Source organism: Camelus bactrianus, chromosome 11 (genome assembly GCF_048773025.1).
Source record: "Camelus bactrianus isolate YW-2024 breed Bactrian camel chromosome 11, ASM4877302v1, whole genome shotgun sequence".
Taxonomy (NCBI): Eukaryota; Metazoa; Chordata; class Mammalia; order Artiodactyla; family Camelidae; genus Camelus; species Camelus bactrianus.
In genome coordinates this window covers 59,671,063-59,692,963 of record NC_133549.1, presented here as the reverse complement: position 1 = coordinate 59,692,963, position 21,901 = coordinate 59,671,063, and the positions used below count along the sequence as shown (strand labels likewise).

Sequence of the window (21,901 nt, the reverse complement as noted above, 5' to 3'; positions counted from 1 at the left end):
CAGTTTAAAAGAAAAGTAGGTTGAAACTTAGGAAAGCAATGAGCAGATCCACTCAGGTACCTGGTAAGCCTGAGACAATTAAGAGGACAAGAGCACAGTTTTATATGCATTTCACACAGTGGTTCCATCACTTGCGATTTGTCAGATTTTCTGCAAATGAGTTAACACATCTGCACCTCAGCTTTTCATCCATGAAATGGGGATGATAACTACTGTAGCCAGGGTTGAGGATTCTTGTGATGACTAAATAAGACATAGCTTGTAATGACTGTGCTTAGCATAGTTGTGGGCATATAAATGTTATTTCCTGATAATTTTAAGGGCTCATTTTCATGCCTTTGTCAGCTCCTTGTATTCGAACTTCACAGGGAGTAAAGGCAGTCTCAGGGCCACATGAAAGTTAAAAATTTCCTCAGTACTGGCCCTTACAGCCCCATTGGGCTTACTTTAATAAAGACATAAACCCTCAAGATTTTGAAAGAAGTAAATGGTTTTCCAGGCATTTCATACTAGTGATGATCTAGAGCCGCATTATCCAGTATGGTACTCACTAGCCACATGTGGCTATTTAAGTTTAATTAAATCTAAATAATATTAAACGTTCAGTTCTACAGTTACGCTAGCCAACTCAATGGCTGCGTATGGCAGTTGTATCAGACAGCACAGATACAGAACATTTTTACTATCACAGACACTTCTACTGGACTGCACTGACCTGAAGTTATCCTGGAACTTCTAGGAGCCCTGAAGTATTGATTTGGAAATTCTCTTGGATGCCACTTTATTCTGAAGAAACTCTAGGATTTAATAGTTACATTTTCCTTAAGTCTGAGTCCTTTTTTATGGTATCCTACCTGATGGCCTCAGGGTTAGAATTAATCTTAGGACAGGAATATTTTATTTTTTTACATCTTTTTTTGGGTTCACTTTGATAGGCTCAGAGGTTTTGGGGGCCATTTTAAACTTTAGCATCCACTTTCCGAAATAAAATTGTCAACAGAATAGATGGAAAGAGTGGCTGTGGCTTTTTAGAAATACGCCAAGCCTAATTAGTAGTTAATAATTGCAAACAAATGTATGCCAATAACACAAATACAAACACACAGATTTTGTTGTAATGTGCCTGAGACGGTACTCTATACGCACTGGTCAGCTGGTGTCCTGTGACCGAGTATTAGGCACCATCACTTTAGATGTTGAATAATACTCTTAGGAGGTCCTTTGGGAGCTGTTTTCTGACCTTAACTTCTTAGGAGAGTCTATTATTGATCTTACGTTGGTTTTCCCTTTTGTCATTCGCTCTGCTGGTCCTCACCCTCCCGTATCTTGTGGTTTATAGCCTTGCTTAGAAAATTTTTATTTAAGAAAGAAATTTTGTAAACTTTCAAGGGTGATAATGTTATGCAGCTGTTTGAAAAACAAAGACCAAATGTTACTTCTGACTAAGTCACTATTGTATTTTCCAACAAACAGTACATTATGTGTACCCGTATCAAAGCAGCTTCATAATATTTGCAAGGCTCCAGTTGACGAAGGCATTCTTTGTTTGAAAACTCCAAATGGAAGGCTTCATTATTATAAAAGGATTATTTTCTGCCTTTGACCCTGAATTAAATTTACATTTGAGAAATTAAAACAAAAAGGTTCATTTGTTGATTGGACCTCCTTCTGTTCAACTGGAAAAATCAGTAATTATATCCAGTCACTCTTGTAAACTACGAAACAAAGCCATAAGGAATTAGATGAAATTAAATAACAATGGCATTTATTTGGGCTTTTCTTCCCCCACCATTAGAGAAATATGTGACTTAAGTTTGCATTTGAATATAAGCACTTGAATTTTCACAACACAATTTACATACACAGCTGAGTGAGTCAACCAGTAAACAGGCAGATCCCAAAGAGAGGATGCAGGAGGATCTGGGTCACGTATACTCCATTTCACCTTCCAAATTTTGCAGCCAGGTAAATCATGCATTATCCTGAGGGAGAGACAGTGAGAGAGGAGAGGCGCCAGGGCTGTTAGCCTAATGGAAACAAAAAGAGGCAGTGAGTAGGGGCCTCTCTTCTCACAGATATCACTGTCCTCCGGGTTTCAAAGGAGGAAACTGAGGCCCAGGCAGGTTAAGAACTTAGCCAGCAGCTTGCTGTTAGAAAATGAGGAAGCAGCCAGGCTCCCTGACTTGAAGCCGAGAGCACCCTCCTGAGCCGCCTCCCAACGCTGCACTTCAAAGACCGTTTCTTCTGTTCTTTATCCTTTCTAGCCTAGCTAATTGTGCTCTTCCCAATGGGAGGACTTGAATGTGAGCTGCAATTTTTTATTTTAATGTGGCTAGAAACTGGAGATTGGCTTTCTTTCCTGTGCTTTATTGGACTTATAACAGATTATCTATTTTGAATATAAAACGACCAAGGATGTTAAACGGCAGGGTGGTTTCACATGTCCCCTCCCCCCAGAATGAAGTAACACCCAATCATGAACTAGCGTAGCACCCAATGTTAATGACTTGTACCAAATTCATTCTGTCTGACGGTGCTGCATTGAACAGAGCAATGTTAACCAGGCCATCTGTGTCTTCAGTACAGCACATCGTGTGCCCCTTGTCTGTGACAACGAGGGGGTTTCCCAGCCAGTTCTTCTGCCAATACAGTGCCGATCTGTGGAACATTGGAATCAGCATCTTCATACAAGACGGTCCCTTCCTTGTGGTGCGTCTCATACTGATGACCTATTTCAAAGTGATCAACCAGATGCTTGTGTTCTTTGCCGCCAAGAACTTCCTCGTGGTGGTGTTACAGCTCTACCGCTTGGTGGTGTTGGCGCTGGATGTCCGCGCCTCCTTGCGAAGTCAGCAAGAAGGCCGGAAAGGAGAGCACCGATGCCCTGGTGAACCAGCGGAGAGTGCGGTACCACCTGGGGACTGGGCAGGTGGCTCTCAGGAAGGCGTGGCTATTCCTTTGCAGGCCTCACCAGTCACCTCCAGTGACTCTCACTCTACACCACAGTGAGTCATTGACAGCAGCATGCAGCTAGAAGGTTTGACGTTCTGGTTCTTCTTACCGACAGAATCTTCCTCTGACTCTCTCTCTCTGTCTTTTTTTTTTTTTTTTAAACCTTGGCATATAATAATTTTCAAAAGAACAACATAAAAAGTGATCTTAAATCCAAAGCCGAGGAATTTTCTTTCTTCAACTGAATGAAAAGAACTTTGATTAGTGACTATCGCTACAACTTCTGTGTGATGGTATCAGATGTTACAGTTGTTCAACGACTAAGTGATTTGTTTGTCTTGAACTGTTCGAAAAGCTTTGGACAGGGTTACAGTGACATGCCCTCCAGAGATTTAATGCAGACAAACTGTCGTGGCTGTTACCTGAAAATAGAGAAGCTTTGAACTTTGGCTCTATTGTCAGACTATCTCATCTGATCTTTTCTGCCATGTCCCTCTGACATCAAAAAATGTACATTCAGTGAATGCAGAACAAATGAAGGGAAAAGTGCCTTTAAAATTACCTCACTGTGGGCTGGAAGCAGTGAAAATCTCTGCCCAGCTGCCATAGCATCAAGAGCCTTCTTCATCGCTGCACAGACCATCCCAGGAAAATCATTTTTCTGGGCTGATGTGGTATTCTGTCATGGCGCATATGCTCTTACAGAAATTTTACTGCTTTGGCTTGGGTGCCTCACAATTCACAGCGAGCCATTTTGGTTACCGATATGCTGGTTGTGAGGCAGGAAATACTGGTAAGGCTAGCAAAGATACAATTTCCACCCTGAACATGATTTGCAGAATTCGTCAGTATTTTTCTTAACTCCACTTTTGGATTTTCTATGTTGCCAAGTTGAATTATGTGGGTTGAGGCAAGAAAGCACTGAAGCAATGAATAAAGGTGTTTGGGGCCCTTTAAATGTTACCATAGTTGCTGGTGTCTGTCCCCAGTCGCGGGAGCTCCTCTGAGCTGCCACGACTGGAGACAGCCTTTGGTCTCGGGGAGGATGTTGGTGATGGAGGCTTGCATTAGCTCTACTCACAGTCAACAGCCCTTGATTAGTGACAGGGGTCAGAAAATGCCCCAGCATCGTGGAAATAAGGAAATTCGCTTTTCTTCCTTGCATTAAGACTGCATTTCCCCTGGACTGAAATGGCTGTATTTTCCCTTTATACACCTCTGTACCTTCCAGAGGGAGGCGATTCAGAACCTTTTATGATGATGTTTGCTTTTAAAGAAACACTGTGAAAATTTACCTGGCTTTATAGCAGTAATTATCTGAGGCATACAGCTCCAAAACTGTTCTTTTAGGGTTCAGGGCATAATACTTCCTTGTTATTATGTTCAGGAATTCAAAGGGACATTAAAGATATGGCAGGGTATGACCTTAAACTGGGTGTGACCTACCGACAACCAACTGGGACAATTTTATCTATAAATCTGTGTGACATGATGTCTGTTCAAAATATTTAATTAAAAGTTTCATAGGCAAATTCTGTTTTTTTACAGAAAAATTAAAATTTTCCAGTGAATAGCTTCTTCAGTGCCTGATAATCATGCTTCTTTCTTTTCTTGCTTGTGTTTCTAATTTTAACAATAGGATGATTGTAAAATTACAAATGAAGCTAATGGTACACATTTATAACTTTCCATAATAATTCTATGAAAGTTAAGACCAGGAAATTATATTTATATAAAGTAAAGAACTTGACAACTTTTAAGGGTACGTTATTTAAAACGCTTAGCAATTGAAAGCAAAATAATAACTGCTATTTATAAAGACGCCTCAGCAAAGTCTGTTTTTATGTTGACTGTTTTATGTTGAATGTTTTCCTCCACAACATGTATGTGCTGCTTATTACCACAGATTGCTCATGGGCATGCTTTTTATGTTTTAAATTTTTTCTTCCAGCAAAACAAATATTGGGACTCTAAAAATAGACTGAAGTATAAAGCAGTACGGCTGTTGCAAGGATATTTTTAAAATGCTTTCAAATCTTGAGACTTGGCTTGGCTCTGTGAATGAATTTCTAGTATTTAAGTAAAGTATTTTGTAAATAGTGCTCTTTCCAAAGGCCTGGGAAGTAGAAAGTCCAGAGTCTAGCTTCACTTACAGTGCCAGGAGGGCAGAGAGTGCCCAAGACTATCTCAGCAAGCAGTGGTGGCAAAAATAGGCACATGCATGCAAGGTTTTCCAGGAAAATCCGCTAAGGGCAGCATTTGTTAACCTTACTGCCAGTACTCCCACTCTCTTGGACTGTTTTTATAGCCCCAAAAAAGTATCTATATTCATTAAGTTTATTGAAAAATAAAACCTAAGTCCCGGTTGTATGCCTAGGACCCCTGATGAAAAGTTAAAATCAATTCAATGAACTGTATGTTTTTTATTGTAGATTGCTAAATACTGTAATGTTTGAAAACACTCAAGTGTTTACTATAAAGTGCCTTGGACAGCAGTTACTTCCCATAGGTTGACATTTTGGGGCTTGCTTCCATTTTATCTGTAATAACATAACTGACTCAGATTATCTGTATGGTGCAATCGAGGCCCTACCCCTCTACCCACACACATGCCAATCCCCAGCCATTGAAGAAAGTGGCTTATTTGTGGTTATTGGTGCTGTTGTTACTATTATTGTTGTTACTGTTATTTAATTGCTTGCTTAAAGCTCAACCAAGTGTCCTTCCTAAAAACATATCATTTCCCTTGTGAGAAAACACAGTGTGCATGTTTTAATGATGCTGTGTAGAAACACACTTCATAACCATCTTGTGCGGTTTCTTTCCTTACTAGGAGTCTCAGAGGACAGGCCATGACACTGCAAGATTAGTGAACTGCCTTTGTCTTTGATTAGTCTGTTAATTTTTATTTAAACTGGAACAGAAAACATAAGAAAATGGAAATTTTTATTGACCAATAACATGCTTCCCAATCCTCAAAAATGAAGACTCACACAAATTGATCAGTTGGCTCTGCTGGAGTTCCACTAACATGGAGCAGCACTTTTGGCCTTTTATGACCAAAAAGATGTGGCCAAGCACTATTAGGACTCACTATCATAATATTAATTGTTAACTTGGTATTGCATAGAAACTTCTCAAAGCCCTGGGAAGGCATGCACTGCGGTAAGGATGCTTCTGGATTTCCACCCAGGTTCCAGGGTTCTACACTGACTCGATTACCTTTGGCATTTAATTTCAATGACTCTTGATCAACTCTCTGGTTAAAAGAGAGAAAGGATTGCACTGTCCACTGTCCCTCTACTCCAGTGCCAGGAAAGTGACCCACATGATGACATATATTCAGAGCCTCAGATGTGTAAGTGAAAAACTAAACAATCTGGAATTATAAGAAGAGGAGAAATTGTTACTTTTTTTTTCTAATTTCAGACTATGCATTTTACTTAATGGGCATTCTGATCCACCCTCAGAAATGTCTGACTTGGGGTTAAACTAGGCAGCTGGAGGATGTTTATAGCTTTGAGGTTTCAAATAACTACCCATATGACGGGAGTAACTCTAAACAATGTTTGAGTAATCAACTCCTGCAGTCTTACATTCTATGGGTGTCCATCCTCTGAAACTTTCTTACTAGAATATTTTATAGAATATTTTCTCTGAATTATTTATATTTATACTATTTTGCAATGAATGATACTTGTATTTTATTATATATATTAAATAGTTTGTGTACAACCTTGCCTTAGTGTCTGTTTTTTGCCTGCATCTCCTGTCTTTGTTCTCCACTGTAATTCATTTTATTTAGTCTTTAAGCTCCGGTTTTAAAAAAACCCCGATCTATTTAGAATATGACTAAAGTGACATTTCAAACTAATGAGGAAAGACTGACCAATTTTATAAATGATGTTGGGAATTTTGCAAACCATCTGGAAAACATAAAGTGAGATTTTTATCCCGTGTAATATATTGAAATAAATTCCAGATGAATTAAAGATCTAAATGTAAAAGTGAAAACTATAAAATATTAGAAGAAAATATGGAATATGTCTTCAGCATTTGAGGAATGGGAAATATCTTCCAAATCAAGATATAAAACCCAGAAGCTATGAAAGAAAAGACTGACATTTTCCTATGTAAAGATTTTAAGTTTCTAAACAGCAAAAAGTATCATGAATATATCACTATTATTTTCTTTTCTGGAGAAAGGAGTCTGTGCACTAAGACTAGAGAAATGAGAAGTACAGAAGTTAAAAAACAGGAGCCAAATTTATCATTTACTTATAGAAGACTGGGTTTTGAATATCTAAGAAAAGCATAGAAAAGCCTAAGAAACTATTACAAATAATCTGAAGTCACATAAAAATTAATAGCTTTTCTATATACAGGTATCACATAGAACATATTTGAAGAGATTTCCGTTATAATGTGAACTAGAACCATAAAATACATAGGAATAAACTTATTAAGAAATGTACATGACTTGTGAAGCAACCTTTAAAATGATTTTTAGAACCATTAATGAATAATTTAACAAATAGAAAGATATATTCTACTGGGGACTGGTAAGAAGGCTTGATATTTTAAAAAGTATCAATTTCCCCAAAATTGATCTATAAATTTAACACAATCTACATAATGATATCAATAAGATTTTAATTTTTAATGACTACACACGCTGATTCTAAAGGTTTTATGATAAAAAGAGCAAGAAAAAATACTGAAAAGAATAAAAAAAAAAGAGAAAGAGCTTTAAGTATATTTAACTATAGAGCTACAATAAGCAAGAGAATTTGATTTCGTCAAACAGAAAAACGAACAAAGAAATAAACTGAAATACATCAGGATTTTGATATATGATAAATCATGGGGCTAGGAGTGACCAAGTATTATAAGTGGTTTAAGGTTTGAAAAATATCCAATTGGATCCTTACCTCAATCCTTTATGTCCAAAACATTTCCAGATGGGCCAAAGAATTAAACATTAAAAATAAAAAAATAGAGAACTTTGTTTGGTGAGAATGTTTTCAAAGCAAGATATAAAATTGGAAACCATAGACAATTCATAAATTTCAACTTGTAAAATTAAAATTTTTACATCATAAAAACACGGTAAGTAAATTCAAAAGTGAAACAAACTAATATTTTTATAACAGATGTAACAAAGCATTAGTTTTCTTAATGAGCACAGGGCTCTTACAAATAAGAAAAAAAACCCATTGGAAAAATGAGCAAAAGATGTTAAGTATATGATTCACTGCAAAAGATACAGTTAGAGAAACACAAATCAAACCACAATGAAATACCATTTTTCAAATGCAGACTAAACCACAAGATACCATTTTTCAATTAGCAGTTTGGCAAAGATTCAAAAAATTTTTAGAATGCTGTATTACAGGGGATCAAAGGAGGCAGGCATTCTTATTCCTTGCTGGTGAGGATGTAAATTGGTACAACTCCTTTGGAAGACAATTTGGTATTATCAGTCAGAATTAAAAATACATTGATCATCTGACCCAGCAATTCAACTTCTAAGAATGTATCATATAGGTAAGTATGTGCAAAAATATGTATCCAAGGCTTTTCAGAGCCGTATTTTCTATATTAGCAGCATAGTGTGCATCAATAGGGTAATTATTAAATTACAGAACATTCATACTACATAATATCACGTAGCTTTTAAAAAGAATGGAGCAGATCTGTAAGTGCTGATAAGGAGCAATCACTTAGATTTTTTTTACTACATAAAAGTAAGGGAGCAAACCATGAGGTCAGCATGTCACTCTCTTTAAAAATGTTATCCATGCCTTTACAGGGGGCTAGTAAATGGATGAAATGATGCTCATATTTCCAATAACCATGGACAGTCCCACATTTTTTTACTTTAATGCTTTCTGTAGTTTGAAAGGTTTTGTGTGTGTGTGTGTGTATGTATATATATATATATTTTTTTTTTAATTTTTTTTTTTAGTGAAGTATATAGTCAGTTTACAATGTTGTGTCAATTTCTGGTGTACAGCACAATGCTTCAGTCAAACATGAACATATATACATTTACTTTCATATTCTTTTTCATCATAAGTTACTACAAGATATTGAATTCAGTTCCCTGTGCTATACAGTATGAATTTGTTGTTTATCTATTTTATATAGAGTAGTTAGTATCTGCAAATCTCAAACTCCCAATTTATCCCATCCCACCCCCATCCCCCAGTGGTAACAAGTTTGTTTTCTATGTCTGTGAGTCTGTTTCTGTTTTGTAAATAAGTTCATTTGTCTTTTTTTTTTTTTTTAAGATTCCACATATAAGTTATATCATACAGTATTTTTCTTCCTCTTTCTGGCTTACTCCACTTAGAATGATGAACTCTAGGTCCATCCAAGTTGCTGCAAATGGCCCTATTTTATTCTTTTTTATGGCTGAGTAGTATTCCATTGTATAAATATACCACAACCATAAAACACTGATTAAGGAAATTAAATATGACTTAAAGAAATGGAAAGATATCCCATGTTCTTGGATTGGAAAAATTAATATTGTAAAAATGGCATACTACCCAAAGCAATCTACAGATTTAATACATTCCTGTCAGACTACCCAGGACATTTTTCACAGAACTAGAACAAATAATCCTAAAATTTATATGGAATCATAAAAGACCCAGAATTGCCAAAGCAATATTGAAGAAAAAGAATGAAATTGGAGGAATAACCCTTCCAGACTTCAGATAATACTACAGAGCTACAGTAATCAAACAGCATGGTATTGGTACAAAAACTGACATATGGATCAACGGAACAGAATAGAGAGCCCAGAAATAAACCCACAAACTTTTGGTCAATTAATCTTTGACAAAGGAGGCAAGAACATACAATGGAGTAAAGACAAGTCTCTTCAGCAAATGGTGTTGAGATAACTGGACAGCTGCATGTAAATCAATGAAGTTAGAATACTCCTCACACCATACACAAAAATAAACTCAAAATGGCTTAAAGACTTAAACATAAGACAAGACACTATAAACCTCTTTGAATAAAACATAGGCAATACATTATCTGAAATAAATCTTAGCAATAGTCTCCTAGGGCAGTTTGAAAGTTTTAAGTCTTCATCACTCTTGTGATTTTTAAAAACAATTATTGGTAAAAAGAAATCTCAACAACTCATACAGCCTGCTGCCATGTACAGACACTCGGATATCATTTTGCAAATAAAGAAAAAGCATATCAATCTTTTTCCACACAAGAAAATAAAGACTTTGCCATTATAACTAAGGATGATCTTTAGACGCTTTAGATAATCAAAGGCTTAAAACACATTAAATTCTGCTTGCCTTATGCAGTGTTAAACCTTGGGAAATGAAATAATGAATAAATCAAAAAGAATCCAGAAAAATCAAAGTGACCAAAGTGATTCACTGGGTCTTGATATATACCCTGGAGACCACTTGGCAAGGGCCAGTCTGACACTTTCACACTCCCTAACATTTAAGGAGCCAAAACAAACTGTAGAGGAATTTCGCATTGAATTACATAGTCAAACCAATTTCCCCAGGAGAGAGAACTAAAGGAAATCTCAAAGAGAAAACTTCAGAAAGAATCCATGCATCTGTTTCCAAGTCCATAGTCATAGCTCAGCTAACTCGTTTATGCAAGCTTTTTAGATTTTTGTTAAATATTTGCTAAATTTACAGTTGATTGTGATAAGCAATCACATGGATCACATGCAGATCTGATCAAATTATTGGGGAAAATAAAAATTCCTAAGCCAGCCATATGTCAGATATCCTATAGCCTTTGTACAGACACTGAGAATTTTGGGCAAGAAAAGTTGGATCTACAAGACAAAACATGTGTTCTCTGTGGATTCTGTTGTTCAGCTGCTGCCAAGTGCATAGCTGGAGAATTCAGATGGTTGTGGTTCTGGGATCTTGGGGGTTGTTTCTACCTTCTAGCAAAGAATGTTCTTCCCTATTATTCAAGGGTTCCCACATGACTGAGTGACAGCTAACAGCTGGGTCAAAAGCTATTAATTATTTCATTAGCACTCTTGGTTTCAACAAACTCTTACCAATACCTAGTTACTGGTATCTAACTTCATTCACCCCTTTCCTGGACTCCATGCCTGGATTTGCATCTCCTGCAGGGTATTTTACAAGCATCAAGCACTCAATATATGAAATACCTTTCACACCATACTCAACTTGCAATATACCCCCTTCCCTGTGTTCCATATAATAGCTAGTAGCATCACCAGCCACTCAGGAACCCACACTCAAACAGGAGATATCCTGGACCCTTGGTTCTTCTTTCTTATATTCCTACCTAAGTGATCCCCAAATTCTTTCAGTTATGTTGTTTATAATTCATTTCTATTTTTATCCTACCCTCTCTATTTCAACTGCTACTATCCTAATTTAGCATCTCATCATTTCCTGCCTCAATGGCACAGTCATTTTCCAGCTGGTCATTCAACCTCCAGGTTTAACCCCCTGTAATAATATTCCAAACCGCATTCAGAGCTGTTCTAAAATGAGCAATTTATCACATGCCTCTTATATTTAACACTTTGATGATGCCTCACTTTCAACAAAATCAAGCACAAAGTCCCAAGGAAATCATCTAAGACCTTTCAGAAGCTGGCCCTAACCTGATTTTTTACCTTATTTCCCATCACTGCGCACACAAACACACATACACACACACACACACACACACACACACACACAGAGCTGCCACCATAATGGACTACTCATGCTCCCCTAAACCAGCCATTAACCTTACATTGCTATGTGTTTGTGAACTTTGCAATTTCTTTTTTCAGTGATGCCCTCCATTGCCACCCTCCCTTGTGGAGTCCTTGTCTACTCACCCACACCTCTCATGGGTGGCCCACTTCCCCTCCAGAGTTGATGGTTAGGGAAGGAAGAACAATCCCATCAGCCAAGATTATTCTGCACCCCAGGGGAACCCAGGAAAGTGAGCACAGACATCCTCTGAGAGCAGAGACATCCTCCAGTCCTGGGTCCCTGATTTCTAGGGTTTCCTGTGAAGCAGCAGTGCAGATGAGGACACCAGGCAAGACAATGTGGTTAGAGAGCTATGGGATTTGTCACTTATCATGGTCTCCACGAAGAATCTACAGGAGAAGCAATGGGTCAGCAGTCCCCAGAAGTTTTCCCTTCTCGGCCTCAGGTCTGGCTGAACTATGTAGTTTCTCCTGTATTTACTTGTCTAACAGCTTCTATTTATATTGCCTTACTGATTTCTTCCCCTGCTCCTTACAGAGATTCTCCCTTCTGGCAATATTTCTCATCAGTGATCACCAAAACCCTGGCAGAAACCCCCATAAAAGCTTCAGAAGGCTTAGCTCAAAGATCACATCTGCCTGCTTCCTGAACTAGGCGACTCCCCTCCTTTACTGTGTATTCAGATCACCTTGTACTTGTCTCTGTCCCAGATAATACATATATTATCATAATATATGTAATGATTTGTCTATGTGTCTGTGAGCTGTCTGAGCACATGGAACATGTCTTATACTTTATTTTAATAATCTCACACTCAGGACACACTGAAAATCTGTCTGTTCCCAGAATTCACCAAGCTTCTTTCTGTCTTGGGGACTTTGTTCTTGCTGGTACTTTTTCCTGGGATGACCCTCACCTACACCCCTATTTTCCCAGAGTGGGGTCCTTCTTTTCATTTAAATTCCAGCTTGAGTGCAAGGTCCTCAAAGAGGCCATCACTTTTTCCCTTCCTCAGTAATCTCCATTGCATCTGCCTTTATTTGACTCCTAGCATTTATCACTAGTGGAAATTATCTCTACTTTGTATGTTTATTTGTTTACTGTCTATCCCACCTGGAAGGAAAATGTAAAGGTCAAGGGTATCTATCTTGTTCACCTCCGTGTCCCGACTGGGTAGCACACAGTCGCTCAAAAACTACTCTTGAGTACTTACTTTTCTCTGCTTATTTACATCTGTTAACTCTCTTACAAAACTAAAATCACACTACATATTCATGTGTATACCCTGCCTTGTTTATTTATTATCATTTCCTAAGCTTTTCCTAATGTTAACTACTCTTGGAGAACATAATGCCTACCTACTCCACTCCATAGATGTAGAAAAAGACCTAATCATCAAATACCACAGGCTTTCCCAGCCATCAGTCATCCTTCTCCTCAGCACCCTGACTTGGTGCGTGGGATGCCTTTTCTTTGTGGCCTCCTCCACTCCCATGGTGATGTGAGAACCTTCACTCCCTGTTCTCATACTTCCTCATTATTCGTTCCTTCTACATCCACGGGGCTGCTTACTCCTTTATTTTCTAAACGTGCAAATTTCATCTTGTCCATCTGGGTTAATCTCTCTCTTGGAAATTTCACTCCCAATAATGACCACATAAGTCTACAGCACCAGCTGCTTTCCATGCTTCTCTCGTACCTTCCCAGTTATGTGCTCTTCCAGCACTTCCAGCCCAACATGCCCACAACCGGGTTCACACATGTTCTCTCCCTTATCACTCCCCATTCTTGAACCTCAATGTCCGTTAACAGTACCACCATCCTTCCAGTCATTTTTGGCTCAACCTAATTTGTCATCTTTGACTGACTACTCTCCTCATTCACACATTTGCTGAATCCTATTTCTTTATTTTTTTTTGCATAATAAATGTAATTTTGTTGCTTTTCTCGGATTAGACAAGTCATATATGTACAATGTAATGATTTCAAACATACCGAAAAGAGGGTAAAAATCACATGGAAACCCACTTTACTACAATGTTCATCATTAATAATTAATAATAATAATCGTTGTTTTGTGAATCCTTTATTACAGATAGAAAAGGATAGATAGATGATGGCTAGCTAGCTAAATGAGTTTACAAAAATAGGATAATATACTAATTAAATCTTTAAAGGTAAAAAACATCAAAAGAGTTGCAAAAATTGTGAGTTAATTTAAATTTGTATGATGAACAATTTCAGCTCTCAATTTTGTCAGTATGACCTCTATGAAGGCATAACCTCATGTGGAAAAATGAAGAGTGTCTATTTTAGTTTTTTTTGTGAATTTGAAGCCTGGACCAAATGGTATTCACGTGGAAACTCTGCAATTGGAACCTTGTGTTATTTCTCTTTGTATGCTCCATGGAGACTCTCACGGTATATGTAGAATAATGTTTTGCTCTATGAATGCCCAATGGCTTCAACAAATACCTTTTTAAATCTACTATATACAAGTCACTATTGAGGGATACACAAATGGGTAAGACATTGCCCTTGCTTTAGAGGAAATCTATATCGATGATTTTTCAAAAAACATTGGGACTATAACCTCCCTAACCTTCGCTCCCTACCACCTATCCTTACGCCTGTGAAAGGCTCATTTTGGTTCTCTCTGGGTTTTGTGTAGGACCTGAAGTTCCCAGCCTTGCTCCCAACATGCCCTCTGAAATATGAGAGGGGATGCAAAAAGAAAAGGAGATCTGAGAGTACCGATTGAGTAGAAATCAAAGTTGTTTATTTTTTGAAAACACATTTTGTAGGTGATGGCTCTTGATCCCTGTGGGACAGCCACTGTTGGATCCCTCAAACACTGCAAGAACTCATCTTGGACCTGTCATGATTTTGGCTATCATCTGCTATCTTCTCTTCAAAGGACACCACTATTCTCGATCAGCTTCTGTCTGAACTCAGCCATATTTCTAAGCTCAGAGTGGTGGGACACCGTCCATGTGAGAGCACCATGGAAGACTTAAAAGCATTGTGTGGATCTTTCAAAATAATCTAATGTGTATTCCTAGTAGATGTCCAGGGCAGAAGATGCTCGTTTGTCACATGTGAGGGAGCAGTGAAATTTACTGGATTCACTGGACTGAAAGGAAGACTCCTTGGGGCCATCACATTCTATAGATCTCAATTACTACAAAAACAATCTGAGAAGGAAGGTACACTGGGTCTCCACTTGAAGATTACAGTCACTTTCATTCACTCTTTGCAAGTACTTTTCAAAATGTTTAAGATTATACGTTAGCAATGTATGGCATAAAAGCCTTAGAGAAAATGCCAGTTGGGGAAAATGTCAGTCAGTTTCAAGAGCAGATATGCAGCACTTCTCTCTGGGGAAGTGGCCCATTAAGCTGCCTGCTGCTGAACCAGATGTGACAAAAAAAGTCCATTCAGCCTGGTTTACTTTGGCTTGAGAGTCAGCCACCTGAGTGGCAGTGGCTGGTCTTTCTGGGTCTGCTTTACTCTAGTGACTGTTGAGTCAGACCTGACTGGACTCACGGATCTCCATGGCTCTGCTGTGCACACACGTGCCTCTTCACAGCCTGGGCACAGCTGACCTACAGCATCCTGGTAATTTGTGTTTTAAAACTGCACACCTACCTGCACAGGTGTAAAATCAGCGCTAAGCAAAATAAAGCTTCCCCCCGGAACCTCTGTGTTCTGCGCTCTCCCACAGAAGACTAAACATCGCGGCGCAGATCCATTTGTTACACCGTCCATGGTGTCTCCAGGGGTGACAGCCACATTCATCAAAGCTCCAGTCCCTCGAAAGGGATGATGTTCAGGAACTATCTGAGCTGCTATCCGAGAACTCGTCCTTGCCTTATGGCTTTTCTAAAACTTAATAAAAATCCTCTTTTCAATCAGACTCTTTCAAAGAATACAGACCTCATTTCTCCAACTTCTTGGAGGAGCCAGAGCAAATATCAACTACTGTAATTTCTATATCTCAGCTTCAAGTGCCTCAGAAATGCTCTTTCACTCAGCGTCACGCTGCTGATTTCCTTTCAGATTTGCCCACGCAAGGGTTTTACTCAAGACAGATTCTGCTCTTTGTTTGTACTCTGAGTCACATACCTTTGGAGCCTTTGAGCTTGCAGGGATGTTAGATCTCCTTACCTCTTTGAAAGCGAAGAAATGAAAGCGAGGAGAAGAGAAGGGCATCCTTGTTGTACTCAAGTGGCTGGCACGTTCAAGACAGAGATGACCTGCACATGAAAGCAGAAGACATACAACAGAACACAGAATTAAACATGTTTATTTTCTGCTAATGACATAATACCTATAATACCCTTAAGATAATCTTAACTTGCTCAACAGTTTAGACCTTAATGCAACACTTTTACGTAAATTGTTTTAACCCTCACAACCACTCTGGATGCAAGTTTTTTTATTTTCTTCCTTAAACGAATGACAAAATGAGTACTCAGAGTGGCCGAAAGACCAATGGTTCTGAACAGGGGCCCAAGTCCAAAGGTTCAGACCCCCAGGTTGGAATGCATTACAAAACGACTCTATGCCATCAGTGAGCAGCAGTCAGCACAAACCAACTTGAAAATCTAAATAGATTTGCTTTTTCCATTGGTCTGAAATTTTCCAAACTTAGGCTCTGACTGGCAAAATTGTCCCGCTGTCCCGGAGGTGAGTCTGAAGCTACTTCCGTAAGATGACAACATCTGTCAGCATAAGCAGAATGGGTGACACCACCAACTCTGTTTCTTTGGGCCCTAAGCTGGTTTGCTCCCAACAGGTCCATCCTCAGGAATATTAAAGTCATTTGACTACTTCTTCCCAAAGAGAGATTTGTACTGGGCACATTTGTTCAAAGAAAACCGTTGCCCTTGTGTCTGTGGTCCTGGGATTAATTATGCCAGAGGGTTTTCTTTTTATTGTCTCCTTTTCCATATTTAATGGAGCTAGGAAAAATAAAACTCATTTTTCCTCCTTCCCACACTAAAATCCTTACCATATAAGACAGGATAACAAAAGACAGTGTCCAGGAAGATGTGGGATTCTTTTACAGAAGACCTTTTGAGTTTCCCTGACACAGACTTCTTCCCTTCCCTTTCCTTCTCAGCAATTCCTCTTTCAAACGAGTTCTTCAGGTCATGGGGTCCTCAGTTTGGTAGAAGTGAAATGAAAACAGTAAGTCTTCCTTTTTCTTCTTTCTCTGACTTCTTTATTTGCATAAATTAAAACCTATTTTAAACTGGCTTGTTTCCTTTGGCATGAAAATAAGTTCTTCAAGTGCTCAGTAAATGCCCAGTCATCTCATCCTGTCTCCTGCTTCCTTTTTTGTCCCTCAACTTCTCATGGCTATCTCTTGTCAGACTGGTATAATGTTTTTCTGTAAAACTTGAATCGGTAACCTTGGAAAGTCTGAATTGCATCCAAAAGGAATTCATTACTGAGTGGGGGTGACTTTGACTTTCATGAAAATGAATGCTCCGAAACCATCAGCTTTGGAAAATAATTCATTACACTTTTTTTTTTTTGGTGGTGGGGTGGATAAAGTGCCTTTCATAAAAGCACCTCTTGGATGAGTATCCTGTGTGACCTATCTCTTATGAAAGAAAATGTTAGGACAGTCAGCTATTTGGAAACACTGTACGTGCAAGCTTTTATGCTGACTTTCAGTGAGAACAAGATGAATCATGAATACTTAAAATTTTTTCCCCGTGGTTCTGCTTAAATCCTACTTTAATTGTTTCAGAGTATGCACCTGGGGGACACTGTATACAATATGAGTTTGGGAGCTGGGGTTTCCAAGAATGGTCCAGCTTCATGGCCAGTGGGAATGCTGGTCCCTGGAATTTTCATCTCGGTCCTCTCTTGTCTCATTATTTGGGCAGATACTTTCATGTCTCTCTTTCTCTCCAGGCAAAAGAATCCATACCACTAACTCCAGTATTTTGTAGGCTAACAAAAGTTATGAGATTTTTTTCCCCCTTAATTTAGAAAAATAACATAAAAGAACAGAGTATAAGATTCATGAATCTAAGGCCCAGATTTTAAAAATTTAATATGTTGTCACATTTGCTTCAGAATTTCTTACATTAAATACATAAATAAAATAGGGATTAAGTGAAATCCACTTTGTAAGCCTACTCAATGGTATTCTTTCTCCCTCCCTAGAGGCACACACTCATAAATTTGGGATATATTCTCCCAACCCATGCTTTTATATCTTTATTACCTATTTTTAAACACTTTGTAGTATTCCAAACCAATAGTTCTGCTTGCCCACCCGATCATTGCTAGTCCCCTCTTCCCTTCCATCAGGACCCTGGACTTGTCCAGGAAGCAGTGCCCAAGAAGTCTGTTCAGCCCCCTCCCAGGCTTTGGTGCCACTAGAATGGAGGGGTGGGTAGGTAAGGGGTCAAGGATGTAGAAGCAGAAGTTCAGAAGATGAGGTTTCTGGAAAACCAGTGTTTTCTTGGTAAGAGCGGGTAGATTCATACTCAGATTCAGACTCATCTCTTACCCTCCCTCTCTTTGGACCTGAAGTGTGGATGCAATGTGTGATGTGGGAGCTCTCACCTTGTAATCTTGAGAATAAAAGAGAAAGATAGAATGAGCATTGGGGAAGGAACCCTGGTTGCAGGCGTAAGCCTCCCTGAAAACAATTTTTCCAGTTCTCTAGCTAGCAGAGACGGACTAACGAAACATATTTACATGTTCCATATCCTATCCCCTTTCTGGACTACCAGATCTGGTTAACTGTACATATGTCCCATCCCTCACTCTGTGGGAACGGACTGATGGCTTTTTGGAGCCACTTTCATCTGGGTCACCCTCAGCTGAACTCTTATAGGACAAAGTCATAAACCTCCATTTGATTAAGCCACTGTTGTTAAATTTCTTTAAATGCAGTCAAACACAATCCTACCTTTCTAAGACTTTTATAGGAATGGTGGTACCCTAACAAGCTGTTCTACAACTTGTTTTTTCATTCAAATTATGTTTCACCTCTATCCACCTTGATGCATATCTAGTTCACTTCCTTTAAATTTATTTTCTCCATTCATTTCTTCTTTATGGGCCTTTAGATTGTGTCTAAATTCTCACCATTACCAATAATATTGTTTGCATAGCCCCGTAGACTCACATGCCCAGGAGTTTTTCTAGGATGTATGTTAGATGCAGAGTCTGAAGGATCTTTTTGAGATTCTTAATTTAGGTCTAAGTGACATTTTGAAAATAGAATTTTTTGTGTGAATTTAGAGGTAGTGGGTAGTGGCAGTCACCAGGACACTTTAAACTATACAATGTCACATTTCCTTATTTTCTTACCATATTTGTTGAGCTACCAACAAAAGTGAAAACTAAAATCTGAAAGGAACTATTTAGAAACAGCAGCAACTAAGTAAGAAAGATTTTGGTTTTCACCAGCTCTATGATAGTTTCTTCTGTTACTCCCCTTTCGGCCATGAAACTCTACACCAGGATTTTTCAATTACAGCACTACTGACATGTGGGGCTAGACCATTTTTTGTTGTGGAGCCTGTCCTGTTTACTGTGGGATGTTTAGCAGCCTCTCTGGCCTCTACCCACTAGACGCCATTGGCACACCCTTCCCTAGTTGTAACAACCAAAGGTTGCCAAATGTCCCCTGGGGAGAGAGGCAAAATCACCCAGTTGAGAACTACTGCTCTATAGTAGCTAATCTTTTGGTATTTAGGATGAATGAATATGAACAGAGAATCCCATGGAGGAATAGGCAGACCATGCAGTTTTTTTAAAATGGCCATTTTAAGTCCATTTAAGAAGTTTACTAAGCATTCAGTTTCAGTAAACCTGTATTTCTAACCCTTAAGTTGGAGAAATTACTTTTGGATACTTACAAAACCTTTGTAAAATAAAAATATAAGAAATAATCATAATTATAATAGTAGTAATAATAATAATAGCATTTATACTGTATTGAAAATCTTCCTAAATATATTACTATGCCTGTTTGTTTAACCCTCACAACCTACTTGGGAATATAGGTATTATTTTATACCAATTTCACAGATAAGAAAACGGAGGTACAAAAAGGTTAAGACTTGTTCATCATATAGATTCTCTTTAATTCTCACAACAAGCCTTCGAGGTACATGTGATTATCACCAATTTTTAGATGAACAAACTGAAACAGAGATTAAGAAACCTAGCAAAGATTCCATATCATTAAGCTCCAAGGTGATGTTCGGTGTGGATTAAGATGGTTATACCCATGAACATGATACAAATTAAAACTGGTATTTACTGTCAAAGTTATTTAGCATTAAGGGCATGGATCCCTTAAGAGAACTTTAGTTACCTCTTTTGTAAACATAGAAAAATTAGATTTTATAATTTGTAATAGAAAATGATATTTATGCTTAAGTTTAAAATGTTCAGCTTTCTTTCATTTTCTCTTTCCTCCCTAACCCCCCGAGTCTTTCTAGCAAGGATTTAGGTAAGACAGCTAATCAGATCTATAAAGTTAAGTAAACATAATAAAATGTGTTATAGGAGCATAAAATGGATTTAGAAATGATGAGAAAACACTTACTCTATAGACCCATACACTGCTATGAGAAGGCTGTAAATGAGAATTTTGCTCTTTCTTTGCCAGTATGAAAAGGGAAATGTGGTCAGTCACACAGTTCCCAGGGCTCATTAAATAAAAAATAGACCCATTACTCAGAAGAAGTACCACTGTTCTTGGCACTAGAATCAGACAGGAATTTCTCCCATTGCACCTGACAAAGTTCCATGGTACACAGGGCTTTGAACAGGATCCTCGACAGCTTTCAAACAATTAACCCAGTGATGAGTTTCAGAAATTTGGGTGGATTGTAAGCCCAATTCAGGGAAAGCAAGATTATCACTTGTGAGTTGTCCTTTTCATCCTGGTTGTAATTTGGTTCTCTTACGAATACTTCTAAAGTCATCAAAGTATCAAATTACACAAGAATTTTATATACTAATCCTGATCTTACTGGTTTTTTCTGATTCTTTGGGCTCTCCACTGTTCTCCATTTGACACTCCCTTTATAAATCATTAGACAAATTTATTTATTTTTAAAAGACTTCCTTTTTTTAGATTTTTGAAAATTCTTGATTGTGCCTGTTCTTCAAAACTACTTTATTGAGCCATCGTGGGGTCACTGTGGTTTATGCTACTAACTTAATAGCGATTTATGTAACTTTATTCTCCCAGTCTGCTCAGTTGCTTATAGTCTGTAAGGCTAAGGGCATTTTATAAATTAATAATTTTTAAAAAGCCTACAATAATAGTTGCAAAACCAGCAAAACCCACAGTAGGCAGATTTAACTTTCTGTTCCAAATTGCTAGCACAGGTCTATTAGCAACCAGAAAAATGGTGAGGATTATGATGGTTTTTCTTGCATTATATCTTTAAAAGAAGATTCAGTAGAGTAGGTCGAGGCAAAAATAGCTGAAACCTCTAGTTCCTGTTGTAATTCAGAAAATACTGGTATTTATTATTGTATTGTTGTTGTTATTATTATTATTATCATTATCATAATCATCATCATCATCATTATCATTACAAATAGTCAAAGTGGGGATGCGTAAGTAAAGTCCGCCCCAGGGGCAGCCTGAAGCTATATTCCAGCAAGTTACTGTGCTTCGGTATTATGAGAATTTTTATCCATCATCAATAAAAAATGAGCATAGCAATTATTATGGCAGTTTCCAGAGTCAAGACTGTTTCTGCTCTTACATCTCTTAGTAAAAGGGTGATACACTCTCCTTTATACCATGTCAACTTATCCACCTTTCGGACATTAAAGTAGAATGTTCAATCTTTACGTGGATCCTTCCCTAGTGAAGTCACATTTCCATGAACTTGGGGTAAGGACACAATGGGGCTAAATTAACTGCAGGCAGAAAGTAAATTCCATTTTTTTTATAAACCAGTAGCAGCACTGAGCTGCCTCCATTCCTTTTTTGGGAAAGGAATAAAGTTGAAATAAATTTGATCAAATAAATATTTTACAGAGCAGGCTTATGCTCACCAGTGGTAGCGTGATGCCAGACCAATGCCCTTGATGCTGCACAGGACACACTCTCTGGAACCACAAAAGAAGCGAGTACTTCTCTGCCTCCATGCTCTCCAGTACCGTGGATATGAACAGCAGTCTGAGCGCACCGTCGGGCT

General features: G+C 38.2%; 1 protein-coding gene and 1 long non-coding RNA gene across 12 annotated transcripts in view; one reads left to right on the top strand and one right to left on the bottom strand.

Annotated features, from left to right (window-relative positions):
* The window catches only part of TMEM26 (transmembrane protein 26), a 39,333-nt gene extending 32,642 nt beyond the window's left edge, over positions 1-6,691 (top strand). For 5 of the 6 annotated variants that reach the window (XM_074374058.1, XM_074374059.1, XM_010957977.3 and 2 more), the window contains one exon: positions 2,582-6,691. In XM_074374058.1, the coding sequence (XP_074230159.1) occupies positions 2,582-3,009 (428 nt within the window). In that variant the 3' untranslated portion in view covers positions 3,010-6,691. The remainder of the gene's footprint in view (positions 1-2,581) is intronic. The other variant, XR_012510243.1, reaches the window with a different exon arrangement.
* The window catches only part of LOC123617697 (uncharacterized), a 549,026-nt gene that overhangs the window by 165,595 nt on the left and 361,530 nt on the right, over positions 1-21,901 (bottom strand). For all 6 annotated transcript variants that reach the window (XR_012510260.1, XR_012510255.1, XR_012510256.1 and 3 more), the window contains one exon: positions 15,867-15,955. This is a non-coding gene — a long non-coding RNA (uncharacterized LOC123617697). The remainder of the gene's footprint in view (positions 1-15,866; positions 15,956-21,901) is intronic.